Raw genomic sequence first — 12,894 nt, 5'->3', positions numbered from 1 at the left:
GCACCTACTAATGAACATACCCACGATGAAACTTCCTGGCAGATTAAAACTGTGCGGGGTGTGAGTCGTGCTTGGGTAGCTCAGATGGTAGAGCACTTGCCCGCGAAAGGCAAAGGTCCCGAGTTCGAGTCTCGGTCCGGCACACAGTTTTAATCTGCCAGGAAGTTTCATATCAGCGTCACTCGGGCTGCAGAGTGAAAATCTCATTATGGACACCTACGATGTTTCAGCGTCCTGCGATATATACAGCCTGCACAGCAGCACTGGAAACATCACACTGCATTTTCTGTTAGAATAGTTAGACACTTCAGTTGCCCCTCCCCGCTCCATCTCTCTCACTCTGTGTCCCGCTGTGCAGGCTGCTGAACGTGAGCCTGCTGGAGGACACGGGCAACTTCACCGAGTCAGACATCCGGCTGCTGCTGCTACACATGGGCAGCAGCCAGCGGGGCAGCGAGGCGCTGCTACACTTCCTCTCGGACAACTGGGACGCCGTCAAGAAGCGGTACGTACACCAAACACTGCCTGCGCACCACACACAGCCCACCCTACAGTACAAGTTTTCTCACGTTGCAAGTGGCACCCGTTAAGGGTTGTCATAACCTTTACGACACGGCCCTCTCACAGGTATGCACTGTTTGTGCAGTGACACCTCATTCTTCACGAAAACTGCGTGAGTATAAGGACAAGTATGCAGGTAGTAGAAGATACACCACTACGTTTATTATTTTCGTTACCGGTTAACGTTTTAGACTTTCACTGTTTACTGTTGCATTGTCTTCTTTCTGGACGAACTGAGTTGTTGTTGTGGTCTTCAGTCCTGAGACTGGTTTTATGCAGCTCTCCATGCTACTCTATCCTGTGCAAGCTTCTTCATCTCCCAGTACTTACTCCAACCTACATCCTTCTGAATCTGCTTAGTGTATTCATCTCTTGGTCTCCCTCTACGATTTTTACCCTCCACGCTGCTCTCCAATGCTAAATTTGTGATCCCTTGATGCCTCAGAACATGTCCAACCAACCAATCCCTTCTTTTTGTCAAGTTGTGCCACAAACTCCTCTTCTGCCCAATTCTATTCAGTACCTCCTCATTAGTTATGTGATCTACCCATCTAATCTTCAGCATTCTTCTGTAGCACCACATTTCGAAAGCTTCTATTCTCTTCTTGTCCAAACTGTTTATCATCCATGTTTCACTTCCATACATGGCTAAACTCCATACAAATACTTTCAGAAACGACTTCCTGACACTTAAATCTATACTCGATGTTAACAAATTTCTCTTCTTCAGAAAGGATTTCCTTGCCATTGTCAGTCTACATTTTATATCCCCACTACTTCGACCATCATCAGTTATTTTACTCTCTAAATAGCAAAACTCCTTTACTACTTTAAGTGTCTCATTTCCTAATCTAATTCCCTCAGCATCACCCGACTTAATTTGTCTACATTCCATTATCCTCGTTTTGCTTTTCTTGATGTTCTTATATCCCCCTTTCATGACACTGCTCTTCCAAGTCCTTTGCTGTCTCTGACAAAATTACAATGTCATCGGCGAACCTCAAAATTTTTATTTCTTCTCCATGGACTTTAATACTTACGCCGAATTTTTCTTTTGTTTCCTTTACTGCTTGCTCAATATACAGATTGAATAACATCGGGGAAAGGCTACAACCCTGTCTCACTCCCTTCCCAACCAGTGCTTCCCTTTCATACCCTTCGACTCTTATAACTGCCATCTCGTTTCTGTACAAATTGTAAATAGCCTTACTCTCCCTGTATTTTACCCCTGCCACCTTCAGAATTTGAAAGAGAGTACTCCAGTTATCATTGTCAAAAGCTTTCTCTAAGTCTACAAATGCTAGAAACGTAGGCTTGCCTTTTCTTAATCTTTCTTCTAAGATAAGTCGCAAGGTTAGTATTGCCTCACGTGTTCCAACATTTCTGCGGAATCCAAACTGATCTTCCGCAAGGTCCACTTCTACCAGTTTTTCCATTCGTCTGTAAAGAATTCGAGTTAGTATTTTGCGGCCGTGACTTATTGAACTGATAGTTCGGTAATTTTCACATCTGTCAACACCTGCTTTTTTTGGGATGGGAATTATTATATTCTTCTTGAAGTCTGAGGGTATTTCGCCTGTATCATACATCTTGCTCACCAGATGGTAGAGTTTTGTCAGGACTGGCTCCCCCAAGGCCGTCAGTAGTTCCAATGGAATGTTGTCTACTCCGGGGGCCTTGTTTCGACTCAGGTCTTTCAGTGCTCTGTCAAACTCTTCACGCAGTGTCGTATCTCCCATTTCGTCTTCATCTACATCCTCTTCCATTTTTATAATATTGTCCTCAAGTACACCACCCTTGTATAAACCCTCTATATACTCCTTCCACCTTTCCGCCTTCCCTTCTTTGCTTAGAACTGGGTTTCCATCTGAGATCTTGATATTCATACAAGTGGTTCTCTTCTCTCCAAAGGTCTCTTTCATTTTACTGTAGGCAGTATCTATCTTACCCCTAGTGAGATAAGCCTCTACATCCTTACATTTGTCCTCTAGCCATCCCTGCTTAGCCATTTTGCACTTCCTGTCGATCTCATTTTTGAGACGTTTGTATTCCCTTTTGCTGCTCCATTTACTGCATTTTTATATTTTCTCCTTTCATCAGTTAAATTCAATATTTATTCTGTTACCCAAGGATTTCTATTAGCCGTCGTCTTTTTACCTACTTGATCCTCTGCTGCCTTCACTACTACTTCCCACAGATCTACCCATTCTTCTTCTATTGTATTTCTTTCCCCCATTCCTGTCAATTGTTCCATTATGCTCTTCCTGAAACTCTGTACAACCTCTGGTTCTTTCAGTTTATCCAGGTCCCATCTCCTTAAATTAGCACCTAGTTGTAGTTTCTTCAGTTTTAATCTACAGTTCATAACCAATAGATTGTGGTCAGAGTCCACATCTGCCCCTGGAAATGTCTTACAATTTTAAACCTGATTCCTAAATCTCTGTCTTACCGTTAAATAATCTATATGATACCTTTTAGTATCTCTAGGGTTCTTCCATGTGTACAACTTTCTTTTATGATTCTGGAACCAAGTATTAGCTATGATTAAGTAATGCTCTGTGCAAAATTCTACCAGACAGTTTCCTCTTTCATTTCTTCGCCCCAATCCATATTCACCTACCATGTTTCCTTCTCTCCCTTTTCCTACTGACGAATTCCAGTCACCCATGACAATTAAATTTTCGTCTCCCTTCACTACCTGAATAATTTCTTTTATCTCATCATACATTTCATCAATTTCTTCATCATCTGCAGAGCTAGTTGGCATCTAAACTTGTACTATTGTAGTAGGCGTGGGCTTTGTGTCTATCTTGGCCACAATAATGTCTTCACTACGCTGTTTGTAGTAGCTTACCCGCACTCCTATTTTTTTTATCCATTATTAAACCTACTCCTGCATTACCCCTATTTGATTTTGTATTTATAACCCAGTATTCACCTAACCAAAAGTCTTGTTCCTCCTGCCACCGAACTTCACTAATTCCCACTATAACTTTAACCTATCCATTTCCCTTTTTAAATTTTCTAACCTACCTGTCCGATTAAGGGATCTGACATTCCACGCTCCGATCCGTAGAACGCCAGTTTTCTTTCTCCTGATAACGACGTCTTCTTGAGTAGTCCCCTCCCGGAGATCCGAATGGCGGACTATTTTACCTCCAGAATATTTTGCCCAAGACGATGCCATCATCATTTAATCATACAGTAAAGCGGCATGCCCTCGTGGAAAAATTACGGCCGTAGTTTCCCCTTGCTTTCAGCCGTTCGCAGTGCCAACACAGCAAGGCAGTTTTGGTTATTGTTACAAGGCAAGATCAGTCAATCATCCAAACTGTTGCCCTTGCAACTACTGAAAAGGCTGCTGCCCCTCTTCAGGAACCACACGTTTGTCTGGACTCTTATCTTAACAGATCCCCCCCCCCCTCTCCCCGTTGTGGTTGCACCTACGGTACGGTCATCTGCATCGCTGAGGCATGCAAGCCTCGCCACCAATGGCAAGGTCCATGGTGCATGGGGGGGGGGGGGGGGGGGGGAGCTAGCGGAATTAATTTTAGATCTGAACATAATCTGTTCATCATATCACTGGTGCCCGCTCCAGCATTAGAATTGTTCTCTGACGTTAGATTTACCACAGACCGCCACCTATCCAGGTTTACAGAGGGTACAAACCTCTGACCTCCACGTTCTGTGATTAGGCGTGAATGTCCAGCATCTTCTCGCATACTTGTGGTTTTCTCGTCCTCCAGTTTACACGAATACTCACGACAGCAACCTGCAAACAGCCGACCAGCTTCGTCGTTCCCGAGACGCTCGTTCACAGACGACGGGTGACAGCAATTTGCCGTTTATCACAGTCACTTATATGAATGTACACTACTGGCCATTAAAATTGCTAAACTACGAAGATGACGTGCTACAGACGCGAAATTTAACCGACAGGAAGAAGATGCTCTGATATCCAAATGGTTAGCTTTGCAGAGCATTCACACAAGCACAAGGTTGGCGCCGGTGGCGACACTTACAACGAACTGACATGAGGAAAGTTAACAACTGATTTTTCATACATAAACAGCAGTTGACCGGCGTTACCAGGTGAAACGTTGTTGTGATGCCTCGTGTAAAGAGGAGAAATGCGTACCATCACGTTTCCGACTTTGATAAAGGTCGGATTGTAGCCTATCGCGATCGCGGTTTATTGTATCGCGACATTGCTGCTCGCTTGAGTCGAGATCCAATGACTGTTAGCAGAATATGGAATCGGTGGGTTCAGGAGGGTAATACGGAACGCCGTGCTGGATCCCAACGGCCTCGTATCACTAGCAGTCGAGATGACAGGCATCTTATCCGCCTGGCTGTAACGGATCGTGTAGCCACGTCTCGATCCCTGAGTCAGCAGATGGGGACGTTTGCAAGACAACAACAATCTTCACGAACAGTTCGACGACGTTTGCAGCAGCATGGACTATCAGCTCGGAGACCATGGCTGCGGTTACCCCTGACGCTGCATAACACACAGGAGCGATTGCTATGGTGCACTCAACGACGAATCTGGGTGCACGAATGGCAAAACGTCATTTTTTCGGATGAATCCAGGTTCTGTTTACAGCATCATGATGGACGCATCCGTGTTTGGCGACATCGCGGTTAACGCACATTGGAAGGGTGTATTCGTCATCGCCATACTGACGTATCACCCGGCGTGATGGTATGGGGTGCCATTGATTACGCGTCTCGGTCACCTCTTGTTCGCATTGACCGCACCTTGAGCAGTGGACGTTACATTTCAGATGTGTTACGACCCGTGGCTTTACCCTTCATTCGATCCCAGCGAAACCCTACATTTCAGCAGGACAACGCACGACCACATGCTGCAGGTCCTTCACGGACCTTTCTGGATACAGAAAATGTTTGACTGCTGCCCTGGCCAGCACAATCTCCAGATCTCTCACCAACCTAAAACGTCTGGTCAATAGTGGCCGAGCAACTGGCTCGTCTCAATACGCCAGTCACTATTCTTGATGAACTGTGGTATCGTGTTGAAGCTGCATCGGCAGTTGTACCTGTACACACCATCCAAGTTCTGTTTGACTCAATGGCCAGGCGTATCAAGGCCGTTATTACGGCCAGATGTGGTTTTTCTGGGTAGTGATTTCTCAGGATCTATGCACCCAAATTGCGTGAAAATGTAATCATATGACAGTTCTAGCATAATATATTTGTAGAATGAATACCCGTTTATCATGTGCAACTCTTCCTGGTGTAGCAATTTTAATTGCCAGTAGTGTATTTGGTTCAAATGCCTACGAGCACTATGGGACTTAGCATCTGAGGTCATCAGTCCTCTAGAACTTAGACCTACTTAAAGCTAACTAACCCAAGGACATCACACACATCCATGCCTGAGACAGGTTCCGAACCTGCGACCGTGGCGGTCGCTCGGGTCCAGACTGTATTTCCACATTTGCGGCCTCCATCGTGGCTGTTATGGTTCCCATTTGTCTATTCTGCGCTTATATACTTTCTTCATCGCGTCACATGCAAATAAACAACGCCACCAGGTGGCATTCGTCTCGCAGTCGACACTTGTCATAATATAAACGTAGGCTTCGGCAGCCATTGTCACAGTCAATAAATTTTTTATGGGTTTGTGAACGCATTGTCAGTATGTAAAAAGTATGTCCGACTATGGCAACACACCAAGGCGGCGGTTGCAGAACACCAGGATGAGTGCGGCACACAGATTAATTTTGTTGAAGCTCGCGTACTGGCGAAACAACCTCTTACTTTCAGGAGGGAGGTTAGAGAGGCAATAGAAATAGCCAAGCGATCCTCTACAATGAATAGAGAAGCAATAACAGCGTTATGGGACGACAGCGCACGTGAAGCAATATACACAGGCGCGCAGGAGGACCGCAGCGGCCGCAGGTTCGTAGAGTACTGGCGCGCCTCAGCCGGCGCAAGAAAGCGGGAATTCAACACCACGTCACTAGTGTCGCCTGGTTTTCTATTCGCCGATTTCCACCCATCACAAGCAGTAATGCAAATACCAATCAAAACGTCGTGTTGCCACCAGTGAAAAGAAATAATAAATAACACCAGGGAAGAACTTCTCATATCTCTCCCCTTCATCCTTAACAGCCAATCAGAATTAGATAACAGCCACGTCTGCAGAAAGAAATAAAGTTTCCTCATTCAGGAGAAAAAAAAACCCTGAAGAAGGTCACTTGCAACGGTGACCGAAACGTCGATAGTTGTACACATCGACAATGCGCTCACAAACCCAGAAAAATTTTGTTGACAGTGGTCATAATGTTTTGGTCCCTCATTGCATTTACTCTGTTATACTGTACGTCGGCGTCCCCGTTTGTCTATTAGGTTGGTGCATAAATTCGTAGCTTTTTTTCATCAGCTTGATAAACAAAATACAGACTTTAGTCATCGATAATATATCAGCCTTCACTATTCGCTAGATTCTGCCAATGCTGGGGTAACTTTTCGATTCTCCGACTGTAGAAATCGCGTAGTTTTGATGCGAAGAACTTGTAGAGTCGTGGTCGGAACCAATTTTCATCCGGAATGGAAGTTCCTTGAAGGTTGTTCGATAGAGAGCGCAAAAAGTGAAAATCTGAGAGTGCAATACCAAGTGAAGATGACTTCCCAAGATGACCCCTGTTTAGTGCTTTTTGCCACTCTGGCAGAATGCGGGTGAGGGTTGTCGTCGAATAGTATCACTTCACGCAGCCCTCCTGGTCGTTGGTTTTGGATTATGTCTGCAACACATCCTAGTTGTTGACAATAAATATCATTAATGATGGCCACATGTCGGGGAAGCAATTCGTAGTATTCCACACCGTCGCTGTTCGAGTAGATGCGAAACATTATTCTCTGAGGGTACCGGCAGGTCCTTGTGCAGGAAATTGCTCCTTTGGTTTGGCCCAACCATTCTTATTTTTTCCTTATGTTTGCATAAACACTCAATTTCTCATCACCAGTAACGATACAGAGTAGAAATGATCGGTGTTGTTCACGAGGCAATTGACGACGAGCAAGCAGAGATACACATAGAGCCTTGGCTGATTTTTGTGTCTATGGCTTAGAGCCAGACCTTTCCCCATTGCTTCAAAATGTCGCACGATCATGGAATGATCACAGGTCATCACATTTGCCACATCTCGAGAACAATGAGGCAGATCGTTGTGGGTTAATGGGTTTAAACGTTCTTCATCAAACCACGAAGGTTTGGCTGAAGGTGGAGAGTCACTAACGTCAGAACTACACTCCTTAAAACTAGATAAGCATTTTCTTGCCGTGCTCCATCCAATGCCATTATCTCCATTCACGAAGCAAATGTTTCTGGGTGCCCCCTTTGCTTTCACTCCTCTATTTAACTCAAACAGAAGAATATATCGGAAATGTTCCGGTTTCTCCACTTGGCACTCTATTTTCTAGCGTCCACAGCTCCACTCACTACCTCCAAATGTCAAAATGACACTATATAAAAACAAACAGCGACAGTGAACTACAAATAAAAAATTACAATCGTTTAACAAGCCCATAATAACCGGAATATCAAAACAAAAGTGCCATGAACTTGCGCACCAACCTAATAATTTGTATCTGCGCGTACCATTTATCAAACATGGCTTATGAGAAGACGTTTTGTGGTAGGGGCCTCGTTTACATCCTTCAAACTAAACAATTTTAATTCTAGGAAGAGCTGATGACGCAATCTATGGAGAGTGACATGGAATATTTCTCAGAAATAGAGTTTCAATGTCGCCGTTATAAAATGGTACTTGACGTGAGAGTTTTTTTGGAGGGATTTAACTGATTTACTGATGCAGTGACAGTAAATTTGCTGATGATGCTGTAATCCTATGAATTTCGTAAAATAATTTATTTTTCGTTTACACTACCGTATTCAAATGTTAGTCGTTCGTCTCAAATGGTTTGTTGCTACGCTTCTGGCCGTATCCTTCAGCCCTCCTTCAGTACCTCGACCAATTACTTTTGATGGTGTGATACCAAATCTCCGAGAGACAGCTCCAAAAAGACTCACTAAATGTCTGAGACGGTGAATTTCAGTACTTTTTGAAAAATTATGAATGAAGCGGCCACTTGATTAAAATGGTACGGTGTCAGAGATCGTTGTAACCGTCCTGGAAACCCACTTGAGCGGAAAGAGTTGTCTGTTATTACAACCGAAACGGTTTCATGGTAGTTGTTCACGTTCACAGCCATGTTATTAAAATTTATTTGCCTTATCGCTCTGCCCTAAAACGTCGGTATTATGAACACATCAGAAAAGAACGTCTGCTGTTGTCTGCTGCTGTCTTAAGCATTCTGTAAAGCGAGTGAAGGAAGGTGAAAGCACGACTATGCAAGAAGGTGTTGGACATTCACGCCGCATCTCAGAAGATAGAGGTTAGAGGTTTGCACACTCTGTAAAGCTGGATATGTGGTGATTTGTCGTAGATCTGACGACAAAGTGCATTTCTGATGCTGCATAAGGCACCAGTGAAGTGGTGACCAGATTATCTTCAGGTCTAATATTCGTGCTGCACGCTCAATTTGTCCAGAACGATAAGGGTGCAGCAGCCAAAAGCGAACGTTTACTGTTGCGTCTTGGCTCTTTTGCAGTGCACTAATGTTTGATCTGAAGACGATCTGATCATCATAGCGAAACTGTTAACGAAAATCATAAACATAGCGGTGATCCAAAAGGTGTTTCTTCCATTATGATCATACTGATACTTAGCCCCACGCAGTTTTCGTGAAGCTCACAAAAAATGTGTGTTCGTTCATGATCACAGAGATGCCATCTGTTATCCATATGTGATGCGCATAACCAAACACAAGTCCAATTAAAAAAGAAAGAATAGATAAACGGAATGGAAAACAAATAAAAAACGATGTTTGATCAAAAAAGTTCTTCTCGGTGGTGTTCGATTTTTTGATCACACCGTGCACTTCCTTCAGTTTATCAGGCTGTAGTGTTTTAAGTCTACCTTTTTATTTACTTCCGAAGTGGTTCAGTGAAAGACACATCCATTGTTAAGCTTGTAGTCAAAAGACAAACATTTGGCACTTAACACACGGCACTAACCCCTAAAAACACGCGATCAGAATTGAATAGTTTAACTGAATCGCTTGTTACAATAGTTTCAGTGTAATGGAAGTGAAATGTGAAGAGAGTGACATGTTCATTCTGACAACGACGGGAACACTTGTTCAACACATCGCTGGAGGAAACTGGAACACTACTTAGCACGTAGGAAGGCTTTGTGATCCTTGGTCACGACATTATTTCACTCTGCGTCAGTATTGCCCAGCTGCCAAGTCAGAACATTGGTGTTAGTTTGAAACAGAATACATGGCACAGAGATCAAAACATTGTGTCTGTTAAAATCAATTAACGTAACATTCCGTCTCGACACTTTTTTGTTTTCGTGTATCAGCTATCTTAACTCGTTTCGGCTGTTATCACTGATCTATGGTATGTATTTTCTCGCAGAAATTTGGCCATACACTGTGTATAGATGTCATTTTAAATGTGATTTTGATGATGGCTTAACCAAAAACGCGTTAAGATTGCCATATGAAAGTAGAAAGCTATTTGTTAATTAGTGCTATTGTGGTCGCTGACGTGTAGTACAATTTCATGCAGTAAACTTATATTATGATTTTGTATTCTTCAGTGCAAAATTACAATCAAAGTATCGTTTCGGCTCTCGCAGTTCTTTCCATAGCATTTGACTTTTTGGTTTGCAAAGTCTAGTGAATGTGGAGAGTAAGAATTTAAAATGCATATCGAATAGTCCTATGTAATTCACAATAAATAGATTCTAATTTTTAATTCTAATAGACTGACATATAACGCCGCACACAACAGTGCCAGATTCGCATACTGGGACTCCAACAGAAAGTATGAGTACTCTTTTTATGCAAATGTACTGATTTGTCTGTGGAATTTCTCACGAAATGCCTTTTTCAGACTTTTGCTCAGCTAATTATTTGAACGTAATTAATTAAATGCGAAATTGTATGCCCTAGCGTTCTGCTAACTACGAGAGAAATGGTACTTAGCAAACGGTTAATCAATTTTTTTCTGCAGTTAACTGTTCAAGCATCAATAGCAGGTATTACAAAAAGCGTTCGTAGCTCGTGTTCTTTGAATTAGCGTTGCTGACTCTCGGACCCGGGGCCCTGGTTCGATTCCCGGACAGATTGCGTTTTTGCTCCTCTCGGGATTCGGTACCCGTGTTCACTTTATCACCATAAGCGCGCAAGTCGAAGAAGTGGCATCAAATAAAAAAATTGCACAAGATTGCCGAACCACCCGGAGCGGGTCTTTACGTCATATGCACATTTTATTTCATTTCAATACGAAAACTAGAGCGAATATTCCGCCAAAATAATATTCTGGTACTCTGATATCGTTTCTCGGCTAAAATTATAATAGTGTTACTCTTTCCCACATATTAAAACACAAAAAAGAGCTTCAAAAGATTTATATTTCATTTCAACATTAATGGAAATAATTGAACGGTGGTTGGCTCCTAGACAAATACTGAACAACGGCGTCAATAAATATTCATATGAATTTGTGATTAATGAACATGAAATCGGAACGACGAAACATTTTGCAAATTTATCCATGAATATTTAACGATATTAACTCTAATCAGAGTTATACAGAGCAAATGCCCTGTAACTTTTTAGGAGATGCACTGATGTACATTTTTCCAGCATGTTAAGTTTATTAGTAATAAGTGAATGACTGACGTTATTATAAATCAAATCTTCCTTGTAATGATAAAAATGATAACTATTTCGGTATGATCACGTTATGAACTTTCTTTGCAGATGTGAAGGAAATCCAGCTTTGTGGGAATACCTTATTTCAGCTACTGTTGACGGCTTCAAAACACAAGAAGGTCTTGACATGGTAAGTACTCAGTGATCCTTATTTAGAACAGAACTTGGATAGATGTTCGTTAGCTGGAATAGCAAAGCAACCAGTACAGTGAACAGTGAATTTGACAAATGGTTACAGTTCCGTTTCTTGGGCCTATAGTTAATTCACTCATCATTCAAAATAATATGGAATATAATACTGTAGATATATACCTGATGACTTCTAGACCCAGACTCAGTTATCCTTTGTAGAACTTAAGGAATCAGTCATTATTTCTTATATTTTACGTCCTTACTGGTCAAATTTAAGTTTTCTACAAGGGTTGAGTGAAAAGTAATGCCTCGACCTTCGTTAATTGGATTTGGATGGCAATATTTTAATAAATCAAACGCAGAAATAATCCTTATAATGTGATCTTTAATTACCAATATTCACTTTCCCACTTAATCACCAGTCAATTGGATACGTTTCTGCCAACAATGAACAAGTTTTCTGAAGCCGTCACGGAAGAAGTTGTCACTGTTTCCGCAACCACAGTCTTACAGTCCTCTCAAAGTCTTCATCAGAAGCATAATGAAGTCCCCGGAGATCGTATTTCATTATCGGAAACAGATGAAAGTCAGATGGTTCTAAATCTGGACTGTATAGAGGATGCCGTACGGTGGTGAGATTCAGTCTCTGAAGTTCTGCTGTGGTGGCTCGTGAAGTGTGTGGTTTGGCATTGTCATGGCGCAGGAAAACATATACCTTTTCTTTTCGGACCCTTGTTAGCCGTCGTTTCAGAGTTCGTAGCGTTAAGATGTAACGCTCTTAATTTATTATTGTTCCGCGATCAAGGAAATCAACATGGAAAACACCATCTGCGTCCCAGAACGCTGTGGCCATGATTTTTCCAGCTGACGGCTGCGTCTTGGCTTTCTTTTTCTGGGGCGAGTCTTTGTGTCGATATTCCATAGACTGTCGTTTCGTCTCCGGGTCTTAATGGTGTATCCACGTTTCGTCTCGTCACAACAGAATGGAGAAAGGTGTCACCTTCATTCTCATAACGCGAGAGTTCCTGGCAAATTTCAGGTCTGTGCGCTTTCATTTCAGCAGTCAGCATCCGGGGTACCAACCATACACAGATCTTCCCATAGCCAAGCAAAGCAATAATGTGACCCATTTCTTGAGAAACGCCGATTGTGCTTGCAATTTCTTTCTGACTGATACGACGATCGTCTTGAATCAATCTGTCAACATTTTTCTTGCGAAACTCGGCAGTTGCTGCCACAGGACGTCGAAGTCTTTGTTTGTCCCGCAGGTCAGATATTTCCGCCTTAACATCTTTAAACTTACTCGCCCTACGACGCACAGTACTCACATCAACACAATCACCATAAACTGCTTTCATTCTCTGATGAATCTACTTTGGGGTG

The 12,894-nt window shown here is 42.7% G+C and overlaps 1 protein-coding gene across 1 annotated transcript in view; it reads left to right on the top strand.

The window, feature by feature from the left end:
- Positions 1-12,894, top strand: part of LOC126269996 (aminopeptidase N-like) — a 244,468-nt gene that overhangs the window by 211,465 nt on the left and 20,109 nt on the right. The window contains exons 15-16 of the mRNA XM_049974035.1: positions 359-505; positions 11,428-11,509. Of these exons, the coding sequence (XP_049829992.1) occupies positions 359-505; positions 11,428-11,509 (229 nt within the window). The remainder of the gene's footprint in view (positions 1-358; positions 506-11,427; positions 11,510-12,894) is intronic.

Source organism: Schistocerca gregaria, chromosome 1 (assembly GCF_023897955.1).
Source record: "Schistocerca gregaria isolate iqSchGreg1 chromosome 1, iqSchGreg1.2, whole genome shotgun sequence".
NCBI classification, from domain to species: domain Eukaryota; kingdom Metazoa; phylum Arthropoda; class Insecta; order Orthoptera; family Acrididae; genus Schistocerca; species Schistocerca gregaria.
The sequence above is the reverse complement of the archived record's forward strand: the minus strand, read 5'-3'. Positions and strand labels throughout refer to the sequence as shown.